The 26,170-nt window shown below is 35.3% G+C and overlaps 1 protein-coding gene across 1 annotated transcript in view; it reads left to right on the top strand.

Annotated features, from left to right (window-relative positions):
• NCAM2 (neural cell adhesion molecule 2) overlaps positions 1–26,170 on the top strand; it is a 246,380-nt gene that overhangs the window by 83,780 nt on the left and 136,430 nt on the right. Inside the window, exon 9 of the mRNA XM_052644625.1 lies at positions 11,546–11,696. Coding sequence (XP_052500585.1) covers positions 11,546–11,696 — 151 coding nt within the window. The remainder of the gene's footprint in view (positions 1–11,545; positions 11,697–26,170) is intronic.

Genomic DNA, 26,170 nt, shown 5'->3' with positions numbered 1-26,170 from the left:
TAAGCCGGATAATATCACTCTGTTGTTCAGAAGCCTCCAATAGCTTCTGATATCATTTGGAAAACCCTTTTATTACCTACACTGCTCTACATGATAGCATGTGTGTGTGTTAGTTGCTCACTCATGTCTCACTCTTTGCGATCACTTAGACTGCAGCCCATCAGGCTCCTCTGTCAATGGAATTCTTTAGGCAAGAATACTAGAGTGGGTTGCCATTCCCTTCTTCAGGGTATATCCTGATGCAGGGATTGAACCTGGGTCTCCCATATTGTAGGCTGAATTTTTTTTTTTTTTTTTTACCTTCTGAGCCACATGGGAAGCCCCCAACATGATAGGTCACTCTTCAAATCTCTATTGCCTTCATTTTTCCCTCAAGTCCTACTATTAAAATCAATTAATTTAATCCTAGTAAGATTTCTTCACTTTTCCTCCATCAATCCTGGGGTGCTGGAAGATTTTCAATAGTGTATGTACTTTATCCATCTACAACTTCGAATGTACACTGTGAGTTGTAAATGTAGAGAAAGCTATCACAAGTCTTTGATGTACTAATTGTGGTATGCAATATGTTTGAGTTTGCTGAGAGAGTCCTTAACTGCCAAACTGAAGTCTCTATGATAAGCCTATTGGTTTTTAACTCTGGGGATCACAGAGTTGGACACGACTGAGTGACTGAACTGAACTGATGTCTAGATTAATTGCTGAGTTCTTCAGGTAAACTAAGTATAAATTGTAGAACACTATTCTTTTAATTACAAAATCTGAAACTGGATAAGAAATTAAACTATGTACAGAATAGTAGAACTAACTTACTATATGAATACTTGCATTCAGTTCTGAAGTTCACTGCATCTAGCCAAGTCATAGGAGCTGTGAATCTATTGGGGCAAAAATTTTAAAGGAAAAACAGAATGCTAAAGTAATAGTAGCATACAAAGTGATAAACATTTGAATAAGTGAAAGTGAAAGTGAAAGTGAAGTCGTGTCCGACTCTTTGCGACCCCGTGGACTGTAGCCCACCATTCTCCTCTGTCCATGAGATTCTCCAGGCAAGAATATTGGAGTGGGTTGCCATTTCCTTCTCCAGGGGATCTTCCCGATCCAGGGATCGAACCCTGGTCTCCTGCATTGCAGGCAGACACTTTAACCTCTCAGCCACCAAACATTTGAATAAACTGATATAATATTCTGATTACTTCATACATCATTTGCTTATTTAAACTAAAATATACTCCGTGGCCAAGTGATAGAAAAGGTGATAATTAAGGAATTTACATAGACTAATTTTATAGAGGCAGGAGGTTAGCAAGCAATTAAATGGCACACTTTTCCTGTGTATACCATAAAGAGTTGGATCTCCTCTTTCTGTATCAGATAAAACAAGTCTAACTGCTGTTTTGATCAGCACTTTGAGATATCACATTGCATTATACTATTCCAATACCTTCTTATAATATTTACAGCAATTTGCCCAGTAATATAATTGTTTACTAAACATTCTATATCTGCATATTCCAGCACACAGAAACTTCTTGAGGCGTGTTTCTTATCACTTTTGTTTCTTGTAAAAGGCAATATAATTTCCCAGATCATCTCTGCTTCTTGGCTCTCTGTTTCCACCGTGCTCCCCTTTAATGATAACATCTGTAAATTTTTATCATCAAATTTTGATATATATCAATGTAAATATTCATCACAAACCTGTGTGAGACATAATTTTCTTTTTTAATAAAAGAATATAATATAGAAATTTATTATAATACTCTGTTATTGTTTCTGACAAAGTCCACATTGTATCTTTTCCTTTCTATGGTTTAGGGTTGTAGCATTAATTCATTCATTCCATACTTTGAAACTGTCTTAATACATCTTTTTGCCTTTGGTAAAGAAATACATTTTGTTACCATTTGCAACTCCCTTTCTGCTATGCATTATTTTATTATCTTGATAACTTAGATCCTTTCTAGAGAGTATCTTCTCTTTTAATTGAAGACTTCTAGCAATCATAAATAGTTGAGTTTGTATATACATAATTTTTTTAATTTGTCTTTTCTTTATGAAGAGATACTTTATCACAGAACAAACAAATTAAATCCAAACTAAATAAAATCAGCTCAAGGAAGTTCATGTATGTTATACAAAATTTTAATTTTTAGTCATCTTTAAGAGGTAGCTTGCTTCTGTGTCTATTTACTGAAAGGATTTGATGAAACTGTTTTTGATATTTTTGTTTATACTTATTAGTTTTTAGTATTTGTGTGCATGTATTATATATAGCATTTCCAATAAAGTGATTTCATTAATTCCATAATTGTTATACTCTAATACAACTGAGAAGAGTTCAGCACAGAGCTGAGAAATACTTTTTATCTTTTTGAGCCTGCTACCTAAAATGTAGTTATGAGGCACTAAAGTAAAATATATGAGTCATTCAGCATAGCTGTGCATTAAAACAGAGTGCATATTTGCTGTAACACTGTAACACTGCCAATACAGTGTAACACTGTACAATACAGTGACAGTAATTGTACACATTATTTTTATAGTATTTCTTATATATCCAGTGATGTATATATTTAATGTATATTTGAAATGATATGAGTTTTTAAAAGAAAGAAAAATGTACACACACATTGCCAAGTAGTATTCTACTTTGTGATGTATGGCTGGTAAAAACAATGCTGTTAATAACAATGTGTTGTATACCATAAGAATTTGCATATATGTGACAAAATGTTGTCACTAGTGGTATATTCCTTGCATTTTCTGATGTTAAGTGTGGGACTAGTGACAATTTAAAATACTTGTTAGAATTCATATTTCCAGGCATATTGGATGAAGAAAGCCTTGATTTATACTCTGACTTTTAACAATGACAACAGACAAAATTTATATCATGATGGATTACATATTGATCCATGGGAGAAGAGAAACAAATGACATGAGCCCTGTGACTGTACAAGTATTCTATGTCAAGAGTTTCCAGGCTGCTGTACAAGGATGAAGAGTCTGGCTCTTTTCTCCTAGTTGAGGAGCCAGTGTTGACTTTGAGTTTGAATAATTAAGGGTGCTAGAAATCACAGAATGGGGTACCAGAGAGAGGGAGCTCTGTGGAGAAGAAATTTACACAGAGAGAGCTCCAGAGATCTTCAGTGCTTTCCCCAAGAGTCTTCAGCTGAATACTGATAAATGTGTGTGTGTGTGTGTGTGTGTATTGAGGAAACTGCAAGGCCACAGAAAGAACCACGGGAATCCTGGAGTGGGTTGCTTTAGTAATGCAATCGAATTAGTCTTGAACTAAAGACTGTCCCCAGCTTGCCTAGCAAAGTTTAAAAGTCTCATAAGAATAAAATTGTTTTCAAGTAATTTAACAATATCTCATGAAAGAGATCATATATATATTTATATATATAATGTATCATATCACTAAATTTCTATAATACTTATATCACTCAAAGCATAAAATTCACAGTGTGTGACATCTAATAAAAATTATGAGGTATACAAGGTACATGAAAATATAACCCATATTAGGGGAAAAAAGCTAAATCAATCAAAAGAAACAGATCCATTGATAAAGTTGACAGTATTAGTAGATAGGAACATTCACATATCCTTTTTCTTTTTCTTTTAATACATATACTGCATATGTATACAAGGTAGCTGGAAAGCATGAACATAATACAGAGAAACATAACAGCATAAAAGAATAAATCAAAATTCTAGAGATTAAAAAAAACATAAAGATTAGATTGGATTAACAGAAGATTAGGTGCTGCAGAAGAAACGTCTAGTACAATCAGAGAGAAAAATACAATTTATTCAAATGAAACAGACAGGGAAAAGACCTATGTATACTTAGAGCAGTCATGTGTCTTTTTCATGCTTCCAGTGAGTTGTGGCCAAAGAATGCTCAGTACAGGGTCCTCATTTGTCTCATTAGATAGAGCAGAAAGAATGTTCCCCAAATATTTTGTATTTCTTCATACTGAAGTTTTTCTATTATTGAGCATGTTGTAGGGATTTACATAAAGATATGCTATTGGGAGAGGATAATGACTATTTTTAAATTTATTAAATATATATTATGTGTCAGGCACTTTTAAAACATCTCATGTAACATTTGTACTGCTTCCTGTTGGATATTGCTTTTCAAAGATCTTTCGTCTATAATTTGAACAAGATTGCCATACCACTTAGACAGTGGTCACTAACTACTTCACTGATGGTAATAACATATGTCTTGCACTGAGCCTACGCAAACTTCAGTCAGTCAGTCAGTTCAGTCACTCAGTCAAGTCTGACTCTTTGCAACCCCATGAATCACAGCACACCAGGCCTCCCTGTCCATCACCAACTCCCGGAGTTCACGTGTACTCGTGTGCATCGAGTCGGTGATGCCATCCAGCCATCTCATCCTCAAGTTTAATTCTAATCAAACCTAGGGGAAAGCAGCAAAAGTTATGTACTGTGTGTAAGCCAAGCTGCACTGTGATAAATACTGCAAAATAATTATAGCAAAACCTCACTGGCTTTCAATACAGAAATCCGTGGATTTGTGAGTAGTCTGCAACAGTATGCTCTGGACTTTAATTTGGGTTCTGATCTGCTTTGTATGTTCTAACAACTGACAAAAATAAAGGGACACATTCCATCTTGGTTATGTTGTTTGAAAATTTCCGTGATAAATTGTGTGATGCAAATTTGAAACAAAGATGGGAGAATAGTATAATGAAATCTCACATTCTATTGCAGCTTCAATCATTATCAATATTATGCTATTCCAATTATAGTATTTTTAGTATTGCATTTGATCTGTTTTCTATTTGGTTAAATTTATGTTACAGAGAAAAACATTTTAAAATCTGAATTTAAAAAACTTTAAAACAAACTTTTCATTTATTCAAATCCTTGCAATAAAGGAGTTCACATTTTAGTTATTACATTACTTTCAGAACAGTACAGTGTAAGCATGTGATATTAATGTTCACAAGTTAAGTTCAATTATGTACATAAACCATTACAATATCTCTGACCATCTTATAATAAATTGTTGAATAGGAAGGATTTCAGTGTATAATGTGCCTCATTCTTTTAGATCTTCTTTCTATCTTTGCAGTGTTGTGTGCCCTGAAACCAAAATTTAGCTCAAATAGGATATAACTTTTAGATTTTAATATCTTCTTGGCTTCTTTATCCCTTATTCATTTTTTAATAAGCAGTTGTTGTTACTTTGCTCTTTTCCATTATGAAGGATATACAGAAAAAATTGGAAAAAGCAATGATTATCAAAAACAGTAGTGATCATCCTGTTTTTCATAGTTTGTTAACCTTGAAGAAAGCAATGAAATTTTACATGGATCGGTAGCTTGAATCTGTGGGATTTTCCTACTGGCTTTCTACACTAGCCCCACACTTATGGCTTGAATTCCTATGTCCTGAAATTTCTGAAAAATCTTGCCATCAAATATGTTGTTGTGTTATCTTTGGATTTGATAAAAGTAGGTATCTTGTCATTCAGAGTAAGCAAAAGCATTGCCAGAGTATGATCAGCTATACTACAAGCACATTTCTTTTATTCTAATTTATTTGCTTAGAACTCCAGTCACAATGAATAACCATAATAAATAACAGTGATATAGAAATACAGTTGGAATACTTAATGTAACTTTAAGTAATATATAAATTTTGGAAATGTGATACATAATTATTAGTACCCACAGATTTAAAGCCATTGAATGGTAACACAGAGTTTATATCTGTATAAAACCAACAAGGCCTTTGACCTCTATGACCAGTGAAGAAACTATAAGTTAAATTTTCCTGGACATATTACTCTTTATTTCATCAGTTTACCCTCCTTAGAGGAAGGGTAAATGTACATAAGTTTATTTCATGATATGAAAATAGGAATAAAATTAGGAAGGTCGGATCAAGCCCAGAGGAAAGAGACCTTAATACTAAGAGTAAACATAGGAATCCTATGATTTTGAGAAGTTAGTTTGCATAAATTAATTCCAATGACCTTTGGAAAGAGTCTTTCTTTCTTATGCACATTTAACAGTTATGCCTTGCTGCTACCTCTACATATTTGAAACTAAATTTAATTTACATGCAATAGAGATGCAATGGAATGCAATTAAAAATAATACAAACAATATATAATAAAAAATCCACCCACCCCCAAATAAATGCATATCATATAATGAGAAAAAATAGTATATAACCAAAAGGTAAAAACTTGTTGTGCATCTGCGTATCTTGGGTGCTCCACGGGTTCTCTGTCAGCCTCCAATGTCAGGGGATCCCATGTGCTCTCAGCCTTTTCTCTACACCTGCTGTCTTCTCTCAGTTTTTCCATAAGCCTTCTCGTGGCATATTCTCTCTACGGCACTGAATTCTCTCTACACCATTGCCTCTTTCACCATTTCCAGATTCCAGTCCACACTTCAGTGTCTCAAGGAATATACATTTGACTCTAACCCACCCCTTTGATAATATTCCCACAATGAACCTGTGGTATTTTTCATTTTATTTATATTTTACTTTTAAAATGATATCTGTCTTATCAGTTAAAGTTAAATTCTACTAAAGGTGGAAACTATTCTGTTTTGCTCAGCTTGTATCCTCAGTGCCTGGACACTTATTGTAGAACAATTGCACACATACAAAAAAATGTTGAATAACAGACATGAACCACCATTTTGCAAAAGGCCAAAAGTGTCAATGACCCTAAAAACATTCAAAGGCATAAATGTGAGGAAGAAGGAAGGGAATTCTGACCAACTCAGATGTATTGTTTGCTGCAACTGAATTCTAAATTTGGCAATGAAGTCTAGTCAAGTAAAGCCACAAAGTAACCATGATATCGGAGAAGGCAATGGCACCCCACTCCAGTACTCTTGCCTGGAAAATCCCATGGACGGAGGAGCCTGCTGGGCTGCAGTCCATGGGGTCGCTGAGGGTCGGGCACGACTGAGCGACTTCACTTTCACTTTTCACTTTCCTGCACTGGAGAAGGAAGTGGCAACCCACTCCAGTGTTCTTGCCTGGAGAATCCCAGGGATGGAGGAGCCTGGTGGGCTGCCTTCTGGAGTCGCACAGAGTCGGACACGACTGAAGTGACTAGGCATTAGCATAGCAATCATGATATATGTTATGTAATTTAAAATGTAAAACAGTTAAAATTTAAAACAAAATATTTATTTTGTACTAAACTCAAGATAATAGTTTTCACCTAGATATTTGATGTCAATGAAAGGACAATAAGCACTATGAATAATCATTTTATAAAAATAGTGAAATACTATACAAGAAAGCAGTTCTTTAGTTGACCTTCAGAAAGGCAAAAGATATAATATCAAGTTAAATTTCTGAGAGTATCTTTTTGTAAAAGATTGAAAGAATAATGTACAGTCAGACACTTTACTTACCAATCATCTTAATGCAGTTATAGAAACTGAAAATACTACATGAACAGCTAATATACCAATTAACTTGTCTTAGTCAAATATCTGATGTCTTAAGTGAATCTTCTGTAGGTGGTGAATCAAAGCCAACATATAAATGAATTTTCTTTCATAAATGTATAATATATTTTTGTAGCACACAGAGAAAGATGCCCTTTGGTATATGAAATGAGAAGAAATGACTTAGGTCTTCTAGTCAAATGCATATTGTGCATTATTACAGAGACAATGCTAACTCTGAAAATGACTTATTTCTCAGGGAATCACACTCCTTCCAGAAATAGAACAAATTATATTCTTCCTAAATTTCTGTTAATTTCAGATATATTGTTGCTTATTGTAAAACAATTGCAAACATAGATAAAAATGTTGAGTAACTAAGTGACAGGATCCCCAATTTTCTCTAAAATGTCAGTGATTCTAAAACAGTTTAACACATGAGTATGAGAAAGAAAAATGATAGGGCGTGCTGGCTGCCTTAGTATTTTAAATGCTACCATTTTTACTAATATTAATAACATGCTAATTTACATGAATAGTTATCCACAAGTCAAAGCTATATCATTTATAACAGGTGATAACCAAAGGAACTGTTTATTTTTAAGGTGGGTAAATTTACTTTTTAATGTGCAGAAAGACAATATTTTCCCTAATGAAAGAAGGATGTTTTACATTATTAATAATGTATCTTGTCTACATTCTAATAAATATATTAAGTACAAAGTTTTCATCCATAGTAAAGAATAGCTGAAGAATTACATTTCTTTTATACAATTATATGTATATTTCACTATTAGTTAATTTGCCTTATAAAAATTAGAATGTATCAATTCTGTCATAGATGCTAGTCCAGGTGAGTTTCATATGAAGTGTCATTAAAATGTTTTGCATTTGTACAACTGTAATATCAACCTGCAGGATAAAATCCAAAGTTTCAGATAAAACCAGAATAAACAATGTGTCCCAAGAAATGCATTGATTTCAAAGAATATTATACATACACACACACAGTAGTCAATGAGGGATTATGAATATAAAATTATATTTGGCTAAGAAATGGAAAGAGTGATGGTAGAATTCTGCTACATGGATACGAAAGAGCTAAAGGCGGAAAGATTAGAGACAGATATGTGAAAGATGCTTAGAGAAAGACAGCACAGGATATTCATTGCAATACAAGTAGTTCAAATTGATTGGAACCCAAATTACTAATACCTAAATTGTAAGGTGTCCTTAAACAGAAAGATAATGCCATATGGAAGTCCATCAATATCAGGCTAAGGAGTTGGTGGAGGCAATATAATATTATGTGTAATTATAGAAAATTTCTGGTGGTGAAACCATCATAAAGTAGTTACGAGAAATAAAAGTTTGCTTTTTTAAAAAAGCCTTAAGTTTCACAAGAAATAATTTCTGCAGCTGGAATGTTTTTTTGCTAAAAGAAACACAGGAAATAACATAATGTTGTAGAATTTTGCAGAGTCAGGGAGGTTTTTTTGGTCATATTCTTCCTGAGTGTGATTGTTTTCTCTGAAATCGAGAGACGCCTGTCAATATCCTTCCAACTCAGCAGCACAACTGAAACTCTGAATGGAGAGGGAGAAAGCAGATGTGTCTAGGGGAACACAGTTCCTGAAAATTGGAAATGTAATGTCAAGCAAGATGTTAAACTGAGATGTATCATTACTTAGAATATAAATAGATGAATGAAGGTTCAGCAACTGATGCAAGAATTAAAACACGGTATAGCATGAGGCATGGAAAATAATTAGTATTAATATCATTCATAGAAAGAAAGATACCTGGGAGAGGGCAGGTGATGCTGGGTGGGTGTGATACATTCATCTACGCATGCTGGTTTGAGATCTGTATCAAATGGACTTTCCCTGCATGTGATGTATCGTATTTCTGAAGCTCCAGGGAAAGAAGGACCCTGAGGGAGAAAGAGTGACTAGCGATCTCTGTGTAGATGTGGTCAGGGCTAAGAGTGCTCAAATGAAAAAGCTCTAGAGTCCAGGCCAGAATACAGAGACCTCAAGGAAATGAGGAGGCTGTAATCAAATCCAAAACAAAGGAGGCTGCAACTAAAACTGGGAGAAAAATCAGGATCATGTGGGTGTCCTGAAAGCCAAGGGAAGTCAGCACAAAAGAAAGGAAGGCAAGTTCAAAAGAATTTAGCAATGAATGGTGGTGGTGGTTTAGTTGCTAAGTCGTGTCCGACTTGTGTGACTGCATGAACTGTAGGCCACTAGGCTCTTCTGTTCATGGGGATTCTCCAGGCAAGAAAACTGGAATGGGTTGCCATGCCCTTCTCCAGGGGATCTTCCCAACCTAGGGATTGAACCCAAGTCTCCTGCACTACAGACACACTTTACCAAATGAGCTACCAGAGAATTAACAATGAATACAGGTGCAATAAAGGCCAAAGGATATTTTTTTAGTAAGGAAACAGCAGTTAGTTACCTTGTATAACAATTGGCCATTTTACTTTGGCCAATTATTCATTCATTCTGATTTTTAACTTCCATGAATACTTGCATTTTGTTTTCTTTCAATTAAGTAAATGGGTTTAGCAGCTGAACATCTTAAAAATTGGCAGAATAGAATGCCCTTCAGATTGAAAACTTCACCTTACTATTTCTTTAGCAGTACTTGGAACGTGGGGAACATATTTTTGACTAATTTTGGCCTAAGTTGCACCCCTAATATGCTTTTGCTTATTTCTTTATTTTTGAAGACTATTTCTCAAATAATAAATTATCAATAATTAATGGGATTATTTAATGATTGCATTCACATACAGAATTATGAAGCAAAAAAAGTAACCATATTGTGCCCCAATCAACATGTTTGAAAAGGCCTTTAAGGAAGTCCAGTGAAGGACTTCCCTGGTGATCTGGTGATTAAGAAGTAGGCTTTTACTTCTGTGGCTCTGGGTTTGATCCCCAGTGAAAGAAATAAGATCCCACAAGCCATGAAAAAGTATAGTCTTTTGATATTAATAAAGAAAAATGATTAAACATCATTTTAATAATGCAAAGTAAACACACATATTGAAATTTATTTGAATCTGTCATATATAAAAATATACAACCATTATACTGTGTATAATAAGATACATATTTCAATTGAATGACATATAATATTCTACTGAACACTAAAGCCTTAAATATTAAAAAGAATCAATTCGATAATGGTAGAGCAGATATCTTCAATGAGTTATGAAGTGTTAAAAGTCCACTGTATATCTTGACAGTACAAAGTAAAATTGACTGAATAAACTACCTCTGTTTTAATATGTGTGCTATTAAGGTATTTACATGATTTAAGAAAACAATTCTGGATATGCTAATTATGTTACACACAATAATTCTTATTTGAAATACAATCTATAGACTATAGGATTATAAGTAATTCCTTGACTTGAGTCATACTTGTCGAGTATGTGAGTAATCTTTCCATATTGTTTCCAATGACTTCCTAAGAATACAGTGCTTTTATTAATGTATCTGTGATGCATATGGTACCAGTTATATTTATAAGCAATACTGTTGCATTCATTCAAAAATAAAAACTATAAATTCCTTTTAAATTCTTTAACTGTCATACATCTTGGTACATTTTCCTTATGTGGTGAAATAAGAAACTAAAGTACGGCAGAGGTATTTTTGCTGGTAAGCTGTAGCCAGAATTAAATAGGCATTGTTGTCATTTTGCTGTTTGCAAAGAACACAACGGAAAGCCAACAACAAAATCCTTGCACCACCTGGGAAGTCCCTAGAAGAACATACTAGCTTTATAAAAAGCAAGTGAAAGTCTAAAAAGCAAAGAGCATGCTAAATAAAAAAGGTTGATAAAACATGTTTTTATTACATGCATGTCAGTGTCCCTAAAATGGATAAGCTAAAACCAGTACAGTATAAATATGGGAACAGTGCTTTTTTGAAATAAAAAACTGAATACAGTTAAGAGTTTATTTTGAAATGTTATATCAATGATAAATGCAATATGTTTCATCATCATTTTACACAAAATAAGCGTAAAATCTTCCTTTTTCCCCAAATTAATGTAAACAGAGCCCAGACGGACGTATCGAAGTCAAAGGGCAGCATGGAAGTTCATCACTGCACATTAAAGATGTGGACTTGTCAGATTCAGGGAGATACGACTGTGAAGCTGCAAGTAGAATTGGAGGGCACCAAAAGAGCATGTACCTTGATATTGAATGTAAGTTATTTTAATTTTTTCAATTGTGTATTAAGACAACTTTTTTCTTCTTTGAAAAACATTAAGTTTTGTAGGAAAATCAAAACACAGATGTAGTTCATGTTGCAGCATTTCCTATATAACATTAGAAGGAATGTAGCCAAAGTCAAGTTATTAGAGACATCTAGTGGAGGTTATGGGAGATTTCACAATATAGATTTGACTGTATTTAATAGTCTTGATACTGCTTACCGTAAAAATTGTTACTTTTTAATGGAACGTTTAGCCTAAATCACAATGTAAACAGAACTATGTTAGTTATCAGTAATTGATCAACATCTCCTTAGATTTTTATCTGTTTATTCTTAATATTATTGGTCCTGTGTTTCATGTATGTAGTGAGAATTTCATTTCTCATTCAAATTTTGTTGAATTATTTCACATCCTCATAAATTATTGTATAATATTTAAAACACAGTATTTAGGATACTCTGTTTTGCAAGGACTGATTGTGAATCAAATTCAAGTTGTTTTTGATCACAGGTGCAGTCCTCCTTTGCTTTTAAAAGCTTACATATTGGTTTATTCAGCTTTTTCTGGAATTGTTCTCTAAGCAGTACTTTAACTGCATCCCACAAATAGTGATTTATTGTGTTTCTCTTGGCTTTCAGTTGAAAATAATTTATATTTTGTAGATTATTTCATCATTGGTCAATATTATTTGTGAGAATATGTTTAGCCTTCAGATATTTAGCATTTCCCTAGATATTTTACTGTTACTAATTTATAATTTAGTTCAGTTTTGCTTCAAAAAATATTCTCTATATGATTTTGATTATTGTTGTATTTACTGAGGTTTGTTTAATGTCCCAGCATATTATCTGTCTAGTGAATACGTAATATGTACTTAAAACACAGATATGTTCTTTAAATCTTCTATGTATTCACCAAATTTGTCCTATTAGAGTGATGGTGGTTAAAATCCTCTATCATATTTGTGAACTTTTCTGTCTCTCTCTCTGTTTATTTTTCCTTTTTTTGTATTTTGAGGCTCAGTGACATAATATACATTTATAGTCTATATCTTCTTAGTGTCCTGTTGTTGGTGTAACCAGTGAACGTGAATTTACTTGCTGTAAACAATACCATATATTATTTTAAACTCTTGATATTAGAGGTCAGAAATGATACTTACTGGGATAAAATCAAGTATTTGTAGGGTTGTGTTTCTTTGTGGAGGCTCTACAGTTTCTAGAATATGCCCACTTTTCTTAACTTGCAATCTCCTTCCATCTTCAAAGCCAGTAACGGTAGAATGAGTCCCACATTCCATCACGTGACTTTGATTCTGCTTCCTTCCTCACACTGTCTCTATCTTTGACTTGCCTGCCATTTCGTTGAACCCACATTGGATAATCCAGGATAATATTCTCAACCCAACATCCTTAATTTAGTCACAGCTGCACAGTTCCTTGGCCCATGTGAATTAATGTGCTCAAAGGTTCAGGCTGTGCTTATCTTTGGTGGATCATTTTTCTCTCTCTAATGTATGTCTTCCTCATGAATAATTCATTTTCTCCACTAATTCCTGACTAGGTGTATTTTGTCTTATGTACAAATAGCTATTCAGGCTCTCTCAGAGTTAATAATCTGACACTTTATATTAAATGTAAAAGCTTTGCAACAATACAGATGCCTTTACAAGTACTCCACACTGATCTTTTCAAAAAATGTTCGATGTCATATGCATTATATCCATATTCATTTTAATTGAGACTCTCACCAGAAATTATTTTAATAAATTATAGATATATTAAGGAACTTGAAAGGGAGAAATATTATTTACTCATGTTTTTATAATTTCTTTTTTGTCTTCCTCTATCCTTACAGATCCAGATTTTCCTCTAATATTATTGTCCTCCAGTCTAAGGATATTTTTTTCCCATCTATTGTAGAGCATGACTGTTGGGGATATCATCTATTATTTTTTATTATTATTATTTTCATCTGAAAATGTTCTCCCTCTCTATCATTCCTGATGATTTTTTTCAGGAATGATAGAGAGGGAGGGAATTCTAGGTTGTCATTTCTTTAAAGATGAGGTTCCTCTGTCTTGTAGCCTCCTTGGATTCTGATGATAAATCCATGGCAATTTGATTTATTTATCCCTTTTATGCCATGTGTCATTTTTCTAAAGCTGAGTTCAATTTATTTTCTTCATCTTGTTGCTTATAATTTTGACTAGGATAAGTCTAAATGTGGTTTTCTTTGGGTTTATCCTGTTTGAGGTATACTGAATTTCTTGAATCTGTAAATTTGCATTTGTGAATATATTTGACAGTTTTTAATCTATAAATATTTATTATGTTCTAATCTCTTTCTCATCTCTAGGACTTTTAACTACAAACATATAGACTTTTTGACTCAAAGATATCTGAGACATTGTTCAGTGTTATGAATCTTATGTTTCACTATTCTTTAGATTAGACAATATCTGTTGTTTGCTTTTAAAGTTAACTGATTCTCTGCTGATAATCTCCTTACTGCTACTGAGTCCAGTGAATTTTTTGTTTTATTTAAGATATTAATTTTTTTAGCTCTAAAAATATTTTTTTTCTATTTTGTATTTTTTGTTTCTCTGCTGAGATTTCCTATATAACTTTTATTCTGTATATATTTTTGTTTACCTCATTGGACATAGTTAAATGCTGCTCTAAAATAAATATTTAATAGTTGTAACATTTGAGGTATCTTGGAGTGTGCATATGATAATGGTCTTTTCCCTTTAGAATTGTTCATATTCTCCTGGTTCATGGAATGTTGAGAAATATGGCATTTTGTCATGGATACTATAAATATTGTCCTGTGCAGACTCTGGATCTCAACAACCATCTGGAAAAAAGTGTTTTAAGTAGATAATCATCCCTGAGTCCCGTGTTGTCTCCTGTAATCAGTTATTCAAATCTCAGTTGATTTCTTAATGTCTTTGCTATGCATTGTGTATCTGTTCTAAGTGTGTAGAGCTCAGAGTTTAGGCTGAGTATTCTGTGGTTTTATACCCAGAATTATGGCATCTCCTCTCTGACTCTTGTCTAGGATAATCCCCATACTATTCAATCTGTATTGGCTTCTTTCCAGAGTACCTCTATATTTCTGGTTGTGTTTTATGTCCAGAATCACTTTGAAACTCCTTATCTAGCACCTTCCCTCTAGACATAGCAATAAGGCTGGGAAAAAAAAAAAAAAAAAAGAAACGAAAACAAGGAAACTAGTTTTCATTCCCCTCCACAGCCCCAATTTTGTTTTGCTCCCTCTATAGAAGCCTTAGGGTAGTGCTGTTGTTATTGTTTTGTTTGATTTGTGCTATTTCCAGTCTTTTTAATTATTACCAGTAGGGGAGTTGGGCTATCATTGGCATGCCCAGACAGCAATTTTTAATTTATTTCTTCCATTCATAATTTTTTTTTTCAAATTTTACTCTTACTTTTTATAATCATATTGGCTCAGCTGGTAAAGAATCTGCCTGCAATGTGGCAGACCTGGATTCGATCCCTGAGTGGGGAAGATCCCCTACAGAAGAGAATGACAACCCACTCTAGTATTCTTGCCTGGAAAGAGAATTCCATGGAAAGAGGAGCCTGGCAGGGCTACAGTCCATGGGGTTGCAGAGTGGAACATAACTGAACAACTCAGATACACACACACACACACACACACACACACACAGAGCTTTAAATAAACCATTACCATGATAAAAGATTGTTCAATTGCAAAGGCCTAAGAAGAAGTTAAGTTCCTTTTTCTCATTCAGTGTATCAATCTTCTATGTAGTCAATTTTATTTAATTTGATATTTTTATCTGTACTCATATGAAATCTACCTGAAAGATATAGTAAGTTCTAGGTATGTGAGTTATTTCAAATTCTAAATTGTGAGATGGGGTCTAGTGGTTTGGAGCACCATGGCCTTGGGTCAATACCTGGTCAGGGAACTGAGATTCAGTAAGCTCTGCACTGTGTCTTAAATAAATAAATGGCTTTAGCTGAGGTTTAGAGTTAGATATTCAGATTTTTAATAGTTTCTTTTACCTACAAAGGCTTCCCAGGTGGTGCTAGTGGTAAAGAACCCACCTTCCAATGCAGGAGACATAAGAGACTTGGGTTCTATCCCTGGGTCAGGAAGATCCCCTGGAGAAGGAAATGGCAACCCATTTGAGTATTCTTGCCTGGGGAATCCCATGGACAGAGGAGCCTGGCAAGGGAATAATTCTGATTAAGGCTGAATTTCATGTAAAGCAAATGAAAATATTTATACTTAAGATTAATAAACACACTATCAAACTTGAGTCATGCATTCTATTGACTTATTTTCTTTTTCTCAGTCTTTAAATGAGAGGTCTTTTGCTTGTGGATTTAACATACACATCCTATATCTAAGCCGGGGCCTCTTGTTTTCTTCCCATGATGAGTTTCTTCTAAATATCTATTACACATGAGTTGAAAATCTTTGGAAGTCTAGATTCCTCTTTGATTAACCCAGATTCTTATAGTATTTCTTTATATGCTTTACTCAAATGTTCTATTTTTCACAATAAAATTTACTCCTTAATTCCACAATGTTAAAAGTCCAGCTCACTTTTGAAATTTTATGATACATTTAAGAATTAATTTTAGGTTCATAGCAATATATAAATGTGCCCATGTATGTGCCCAACCTCTACTCTGTGGTAGGCATATGAGATTATTACCCTCTAGGTACTTAGTATAATTTATTAAAACTGAATCCTGAAAAAAATGTTTTAAAATGGATGAATATTATGGTGAAAAATTATTTATGGTTAGTTATATATTTAAAATTTATTTATGGTTAGTTATATTCTAGTAGGGGCTTTCCAGGTGGCACTAGTTGTAAGAACCCACCTGCCACTTCAGGAGACTGAATGAGATGCAAAAGAGACTCAAGTTCAATACCTGGGTGGAGAAGATTCCCCTGGAGGAGAGCATGGCAACCCACTCTACTATTCTTGCCTGGAGAATCCCAAGGACAGAGGAACCGCCTCACGGGCCACAGTCCATAGGATCTCAAAGAGTCGGACATGACTGAAGCAACTTAGCAAACATGCATATTCTAGTAAAAGATAAATTTATACTTAGATAGAAAATAATTATTCACCTTATGTCATTAATTGCTAACGTTCATATTTTTTTCATGTAGTAGAAACTTCCCTGTTGGCTCAGAGGTTAAAGCATTTGCCTCCAATGCAGGAGACCGGGGTTCAATCCCTGGGTTGGGAAGATCCCCGGAGAAGGAAATGGTAACCCATTCCAGTATTCTTGACTGGAGAATCCCATGGACGGAGAAGCCTGGTTGGCTGCAGTCCACGGGGTCCCAGAGTCGGACACGAATGAGCGACTTCACTTTCACTTTTCAGGAACATAGTAAATGCCATTAGATTGTCATTCGCCTGTTGTGGTTCAGTTGCCAAGTTATGTCCAACTCTTTGCAACCGCATGGACTGCAGCACACCAGGCTCCTCTGTCCTTCACTACTTCCTGGAGTTTGTTCAATTTCATGTTGATTGGGTTGGTGATGCTATCTAATCATTTCATTCTCTGCCACCTACTTCTCCTTTTGCCTTCCATCTTTCCCAGTGTCAGGGTCTTTTCCAGTGAGTTGACTCTCTGCTTTAGGTAGCCAAATAATTGAAGTTTCAACTTCAACATGAGTCCTTCCAATGAATATTCAGGGTTGATTTCCTTTAGAATTGACTGATTTGATCTCCATGCTGTCTTAGGAACTCTCAAGAGTCTTCTCGAACAGCACAGTTCAAAAGCATGAATTCTTCAGCGCTCAGCCTTCTTTATGGTTCAACACACACATCCGTACATGACTACTATAAAAACCATAGCTTTGACTAGACGGACCTTTGTCAGCAAAGCTTTTCAAAATTCTGTCTGGATTTGTCATAGCTTTCCTTCCAAATAGCAAGTGTCTAATTTCAAGGGTGCAATCACTATCTGCAGTGATTTTGAAGCCCAAGAAAATAATATATGTCACTGCTTCCACCTTTTCCCCTTCTATTTGTCAAGAAGTGATGGGACAGGATGCCGTGATCTTAGTTTTTTTCACCCTCATCGAAAAGCTCTTTAATATTATTCAATGGACTGTAATGCCGTCAGAAGTTATTCATGTGAATAAATATTTACATTTTAGAAATAAGAAGAATATTTCCAGTCTCCATCTTTGATTCAAAACAGTATACAATTATAAACATTACAAAGAAATTATACATTGTCACAAACATTTTACCAAAATAGTCATTACTATGTGATTCAAGAAACTAAATTGTAATATTGTAAGAATGAGTGGAAAAGAATTGAGCCATTTATAATTTGATATCAACCACATTTATTACAGTAATACTAAACTTAGAAGGTGTATAGATTACATCTTTTTGTTGTTGTTGCTCAAAACCTCTTTTGTGTTTCAGTTTAAGCAGACTCCCTGGCATCCTACCAGTTCATTTTCAATATTCCAAAGGCATTACCCTTTCTAAGAAGCAAGAGTTAAACTAGAGTTCCAATTTATAAAACACAGGAGATAACAGGTGTGTGATATGTAGCTGAACACAATAAGCACCAATTACATAACATGTTTGATTACAATTAGAGTATCATTAAATTTTGTGACTAGGTACTCATTATGTATTATCTGTTAATTAGATTTAATTATTTTGTGTGACAAATTTAATTTAACAGTTACATGGCAACAATGCCTGTTGCAAAATATTGACTTTTTTATTTGTATTTTATCATTATTGAGCTCTCTGCACCTGCTTTTATTTCTTGTTAGAGATAATAGCAATATTTAAATGCATTTTCTCCTGTATAAAATTTGATAGCTATATCAGAAAACTCTTAAGGATATAGAGAGATTAATTAATCTTTTAATACAGACTTATGTTACTTCCATACCTATTCCATTTATTGTATCACAATTATTTCCTCAAGATTTGCAATCACTCAAAATAACTAATTCTGGTAGTATTCTCTGTTACATGTACTGGATGAGGTAGGTAAGGTGTGACCATGACTTTTACATTTAAAGATAGCATCTCAATAAGCAAATAGAAATTAGAAAAGCTCCTTGTTTATAGCAGACAGGCATTTTATATCTGTGATTAAAATCTTGTCTTATGAACCTACCCTGTGTGCTCACCATAATACATTTAAATTGTTCAAACTTTAAAGAACATGGCTCACTTATAGAAGTAATTTGGTTCTAATGCCAGCAACTACTTAGATTTTATACCCAACATGAGAATTTCAGTGACAACATCTGAAAGAAATATAAAGTTTATGTCTACAGGCAGAAGATAAGAAAATAAGAAGAGAAAGAAAGGTGAAAAAAATCACTTTACTGGTCATCTGTATTTTTTAACCCAGACTTTACATGGACCCTCTGTGAAAACTTTAAATATCTAGCATTCTTAATGTGTACAGATACCATAACTTATTCTAGTTTTATCATGTTTGTATCTATTTCTGACAGATATGATTGATGCAGATTAAATCTTGTGAAAATATACTTTAGAAATTATGATGATGAAAAGTTGTTAAAGAATTTTAGAAAATATTTGACCCTTGAAAAGATACATCTTAGATATGAACAAATATCAAACAAACAAATGAAATAATCATTTTGTGTAGCTACTGGATTTATCGCTACCTCTTGGTACCTGCTTAACTTAATGGTCCAGAAATATCAAATTCTACCTTCATCACATTTTCTACCTTCCTTGGAATGAAGAACCTGTCTCAGTGATCTCAGTTCTCCTGGTACAGTGAATGTCCTAGTTTGTGCAGCTATAATGAAATATCTTAAGCTGGGTGGCTTTAGCAGAAACTTGTATTTCTCACAATCTGGAAGCTAGAAAGCCCATAATGGTCGAGTTCCTGGTGAGCGCTCTTTTGCAGGTTATCATCACATGGCCTTTCCTTCATATAGAAAAAGAGACACCTCCTCTCTCGTCATCTTTCTTTAAGGGCATTAATCCCATGATGGGGGTTCTACTCTTATAACTTCATCTAAAATTAATTACTTGTAAAGACTCCACCTTTAAGCACTATCACATGGAGGATTAGGGATCACCATGCCCATTTGGAGGACACACAAAATTCATTCGTAGGAATGAACTTTGTGTGTTTGACAGAGAAAACCACATCGTGGATAGAACTTTACAGGACCAGGCTGTACCTTAAGATCACATCTTTCCAATCCTTCACTGGTATCACTGGGTTTTGTCATCCTGAAGATCCTGAAAAATAGGCCAAGACCTTGTGGTAGACTGCTTACAGCCTGGCTTAGTCTGTTTGAGCTGCTATAATAAAGTACCATAGACTGGGTGACTTATGAGAAACAGAAATCAGTTTCTCACAGTTCTGGAGACTGGAAATCCAAGATCAGGGAGCCAGCATGGTTGGGTTCTGGTGAGGACCTTTTCCAAATACAGATCACTGTCTTCTGGTTCTATCCTCCTATGATGGAGAGTAGAACAAGAGGAAAAAACTCTCTCCTAACTCCTTGGGGGTACAGGAGCTCCAACCTATGACCTCATCTATTTCTAATCACCTCTCCAAAGACACACTTCCTAATCCCATCACATTGGAACATGTGAATTTTATGGAAACACTGATCTTCAGTCCATAACAGTGCCCCGCCCTCCTCCTTCTTAGGGTGTGGTGCTAGTAGGTTTGTCTTCTTGGATTTATTATATCTTAATAATAAATACCTCAGTCTAGAATAGCATGACCATCAAAGTTAAGGTACCTAATTCTTGAAAAAATACAAGTCCAACAATTTGAATCTAATCAGCCAGAATTCTGTGGCCCTAAATCAGAATTTTGGGGTTGAATTTCAGTACAGCAAATGCAGGGACAAGCTTTTGTTTTTCTACTATCCAAGTATGGTTGATATTAAGCCAGCTCACAGTATGTGATGGTATAAGTTCAGGTCAGTCACTCAGTCGTGTCCAACTCTTTGCGACCCCATGAATCGCAGCATGTCAGGCCTCCTTGTTCATCACCAAATCCCAGAGTTCATGCAAACTTATGTGCATCAATTCGGTGATGCCATCCAGCCATCTCATCCTCTGTCATCACCTTCTCCTCCTGTTCAGAATCCCTCCCAGCATTGGCTAATTTTCAGTGAGTCAACTCTTTGCATGAGGTGGCCAAAGTATTGGAGTTTCAGCCTCAGCATCAGTCCTTCCAATGAATATCCAGGACTGATCTCCTTTAGGATGGACTGGTCGGATCTCCTTGCAGTCCAAGGGACTCTCAAGAGTCTTCTCCAACACCACAGTTCAAAAGCATCAATTCCTCGGCGCTCAGCTTTCTTCACAGTCCAACTCTCACATCCATACATGATCGCTGGAAAAACCATAGCCTTGACTAGACGGACCTTTGTTGGCAAAGTGATATTTCTGCTTTTTAATATGTTCTCTAGGTTGGTCATAACTTTCCTTCCAAGGAGTAAGCGTCTTTTAATTTCATGGCTGCAGTCACCATCTGCAGTGATTTGGGAGCCCAGAAAAATAAAGTCAGCCATTGTTTCCATTGTTTCCCCATCTATTTCCCATGAAGTGATGGAACCAGATGCCATAAACTTCGTTTTCTGAATGTTGAGCTTTAAGCCAACTTTTTCAGTCTCCTCTTTCACTTTCATCAAGAGGCTTTTTAGTTCCTCTTCACTTTCTGCCATAAGGTGGTGTCATCTGCATATCTGAGGTTATTGATATTTCTCCTGGCAATCTTGATTCCAACTTGTGCTTCTCCCAGCCCAGCATTTCTCATGATGACACTGAATATAAGTTAAATAAGCAGGGTGACAATATACATCCTTGACATACTTCTTTTCCTATTTGGAACCAGTCTGTTATTCCATGTCGACTTCTAACTGTTGCTTCCTGACCTGCATATAGGTTTCTCAAGAGGCAGGTCAGGTGGTGTGGTATTCCCATGTCTTGAAGAATTTTCCACAGTTTATTGTGATCCACACAGTCAAAGGCTTTGGCATAGTCAATAAAACAGAAATAGATGTTTTTCTGGAACTCTCTTGCTTTTTCGATGATCCAGCAGATGTTGGCAATTTGAGCTCTGGTTCCTCTGCCTTTTCTAAAACCAGCTTGAACATCAGGAAGTTCACAGTTCATGTATTGTTGAAGCCTGGTTTGGAGAATTTTGAGGTTTACTTTACTAGCGTGTGAGATGAGTGCAATTGTGTGGTAGTTTGAGCATTCTTTGGCATTGCCTTTCTTTGGGATTGGAATGAAAACTGACCTTTTCCAGTCCTATGGCTACTGCTGAGTTTTCCAAATTTGCTGGCATATTGAGTGCAGCACTTTCACAGCATTATATTTTAGGATTTGAAATAGCTCAACTAGAATTCCATCACCTCCACTAGCTTTGTTTGTAGTGATGCTTTCTAAGGCCCATTTGACTTCATATTCCAGGATGTCTGGCTCTAGGTGAGTGACCACACCATCGTGATTATTTTGGTCATGAAGATCTTTTTTGTACAGTTCTTCTGTGTGTTCTTGCCACCTCTTCTTAATATCTTCTGCTTCTGTTAGGTCCATACCATTTCTGTCCTTTATTGAGCTCATTTTTGCATGCAATGTTCCCTTGGTATCTCTAATTTTCTTGAAGAGATCTCTAGTTTTTCCCATTCTATTGTTTTCCTCTTATTTCTTTGCTTTGATTGATGAGGAAGGCTTTCTTATCTCTCCTTGCTATTCTTTTGCACTCTGCATTCAAATGGGAATATCTTTCCTTTTCTCCTTTTCTTTTTTTAAATATAAATCTATTTATTTTAATTGGAGGTTAATTACTTTACAATATTCACTTCTCTTCTTTTCACAGCTGTTTGTAAGGCCTCCTCAGACAGCCATTTTACTTTTTTGCATTTCTTTTCCAAGGGATGGTCTTTATCCCTGTCTCCTGTACAGTGTCACAAACTCTGAGTGTCATCAGGCACTCTATCAGATCTAGTTCCTTAAATCTATTTCTTACTTACACTATATAATCATAAGGGGTTTGATTTAGGTCATAGCTGAATGGTCTAGTGGTTTTCCATCCTTTCTTCAATTTAAGTCTGAATTTGGCAGTAAGGAGTTCATGATCTGAGCCACAGTCAGGTCCCAGTCTTGTTTTTGCTGACTGTATAGAGATTCTCCATCTTGGGCTGCAAATAATATAATCATTCTGATTTTGGTGTTGACCATCTGGTGATGTCCATGTGTAGAGTTTTCTCTTGTGTTGTTGGAAGATGGTGTTTGTGACGACCAGTGCATTCTCTTGGTAAAACTGTATTAGCCTTTGCCCTGCTTCATTCTGTATCCCAAGGCCAAATTTTTCTGTTACTCCAGGTGTTTCTTGACTTCCTAGTTTTGCATTTCAGTCCCCTATAACAAGAAGGACATCTTTTTGTCCTTCAAAACAAGAGGTCAGTGGAGAAATATTTCCAGAAAGAATGAAAGGGTGGAGCCAAAGCAAAAACAATACCCAGTTGTGGATGTGACTGGTGATAGAAGCAAGGTATGATGCTGTGAAAAGCAATATTGCATAGGAACCTGGAATGTTAGGTCCATGAATCAAGGCAAATTGGAAGTGGTCAAACAGGAGATGACAAGAGTGAACGTCAACATTCTATAAATCAGTGAACTAAAATGGACTGGAATGAGTAAATTTAACTCAGATGACCATTATATCTACTACTGTGGGCAGGAATCCCTTAGAAGAGATGGAGTAGCCATCATGGTCAACAAAAAGAGTCTGAAATGCAGTACTTGGATGTAATCTCAAAAATGACAGAATGATCTCTGTTCATTTCCAAGGCAAACCATTCAGTATCACGGTGATCCAAGTCTATGCCCCAACCAGTAACCCTGAAGAAGCTGAAGTTGAACGGTTCTATGAAGACCTACAATGCCTTTTAGAACTAACACCCAAAAAAGAGGTGATGGTGTAAACTTGCTAGCAATTTTTCTTTTTAATATATTGGACTTTGCTAGAATAATATTTAAAGTCATAGTAATAGGAGCTATTCTTAAATTTTAATGGATCTACTAGGTCTAATCCTAGGACATTTGTTAAGTGATTTAAATTACCAAAGCTTCAGTTTTTTCTTGTGTAAATAGGAAGAATTTGGTCTAAATTTAGTATTTTATGAATTTAATCATTGTTGTTGTTTACTTGCTGAGTGTGTCTGTCCCTTTTGAGCCCTATGGACAGTAGCTGGGCAGGCTCATCTGTCCATGGGATTTCCCAGGGAAGAATATTGGCCATTTCATTCCTCCAAGGTATCTTCCCAAACTAAGGACTGAACCCTAATCTTCTGCCTAATCAGGTGGATTCTTTGCCACTGAGCCACCAAGGAAGCCTAAGTTTAAGCATACTAAGGTTCAAATTTTAATTATGTTCTTTCATTCAATAATATTTATCAGGCATGTACTACACACCAAGCACTTTTACAGGTGTTGAGAATGTAGAATTATAATTAACAAAAAAAATAGACTCTATGGACCTTACATTCTAGCAATGAAAACCAGTGATAAACAAAACAAAGTAGCAAAATATATGAGAATCAACGAAAATGGCTCAGGAGAAAGAAAAAAAAAAAAAAAAGCCATGTGGTTAGATACATCATCAGCTAATGTCACAATACATATACATAGTAAACACTCCAAAACTGAGTGACATGAATTAATAATTCTCTTGCTCAACTAGAACCAGCTGACCCTGAATAGGGAGCACTACTGCAAGCAGCAATGCTTAACTCCATGTTAGGGTCCAGTAACACCTGAAACCAGATTCAAGAGGTGGCAACTACAGGGAGGAAACTATACCATGGTGATGGCAGAAGCAAAAGAGCACAACTCAATAAAGAAAGCAAGTTTCAGGCATGTGCTCCTCTCACATTGAAAAAGTCATGTGGTTGATCCTAACTAACATCCATCCATCAGGGAAATGCACTCCTGTTATACCTGGAGGGCTTCCGGAGAGAATATTGGCTGAGTCAAACAAGCTATATCAGAGGTTCATGCCTATGAATGAAATTTCAGGTAGTTAATTTTAAAACAATATTTCTGTTTTGAGAATAGGTATGTTAACACATTTCTCTAAGTTGTGTTAGACCTGCTTATGTAATTATCACATATGGAATAAGAAAAACCAATATAATTTATAATAGATTGTTCTAAAGACATTAAAGAAGGAAATAATATTTGTGTATCTTCATTTAAGAAACAGCATAATAATTGCTTGGTTTCATAATAATTATTGTATAACACTAGAAGCAGTGTATTAACATTGTTTTCCTAAGATGTGAAAAGATTAAAAGAGCACAAATTTTGCAAAATGTCTAGGAAGCTGGGATCTACTTATTTGAAACTGCTTAGAAAACCTGACATAATTTAATGCACATATAGTTAAATATGTATCATAGAGATTATACAACTGAGCAGTAATAGAGAAAAATCCTCTCAGAAAAGTGAAATTATCATGATATCTTAAAGAAGTGGAACCTGAGAATCAGATAATAATGATTCAGTGTCTATATAATTTTAAAAGCTATATGGCTCATTTGACTTACTCTATTTATTCAAACATGCTCCTTTATTTTGTGGGATATATTTATATGGTCATCTGGAGTAAAATGTCCTCTCTCCTTTAGTGAAGTCGCTCAGTCGTGTCCGACTCTTTGCGACCCGTGGACTGTAGCCTACCAGGCTCTGCTGTCCATAGGATTTTCCTGGCAAGAGTACTGGAGTGGGTTACCATTTCCTTCTCCAGAGGATCTTCCCAACTCAGGGATTGAACCCGGATCGCCCACATTGTTGGTAGACATTTTACCGTCTGAGCCACCAGGGGATCATATACTCCTTTAGTATTACTGTCAAACTGTTTCTGCCCCTGTGATGAAGTCTTAGTAAGAGTAAATAACCTCTTTAAATGATTATTATTAGCACTATAGTTATCTTAAAATACTTCATAAGTGGAATTTCAAAGAGTTCTTGTTATATAGAAATATTAATAATTCAATGACAATCCTCTTTGTTTAGGGACATTTTGTTTACTTAGGCCTACTAAAATATCTTTTGAGGTCCAGTTCAGTTCGGTTCAGTCAAGAAGGTGTGTCCGACTCTTTGTGACCCCATGGACTGCAGCATGCCAGGCCTCCCTGTCCATCAACAACTCCCAGAATTTACTCAAACTCATGTCCATTAAGTAACTGCTAAGTCACTTCAGTCGTGTCCAACTCTGTGCGACCCCATAGACGGCAGCCTACCAGGCTTCCCTGTCCCTGGGATTCTCCAGGCAAGAACACTGGAGTGGGTTGCCATTTCCTTCTCCAATGCATGAAAGTGAAAAGTGAAAGTGAAGTCGCTCAGTCGTGCCCGACCCTCAGCAACCCCATGGACTGCAGCCTACCAG

Source organism: Budorcas taxicolor, chromosome 1, assembly GCF_023091745.1.
Source record: "Budorcas taxicolor isolate Tak-1 chromosome 1, Takin1.1, whole genome shotgun sequence".
NCBI classification, from domain to species: domain Eukaryota; kingdom Metazoa; phylum Chordata; class Mammalia; order Artiodactyla; family Bovidae; genus Budorcas; species Budorcas taxicolor.
This window is presented reverse-complemented; position numbering and strand designations above follow the sequence as displayed.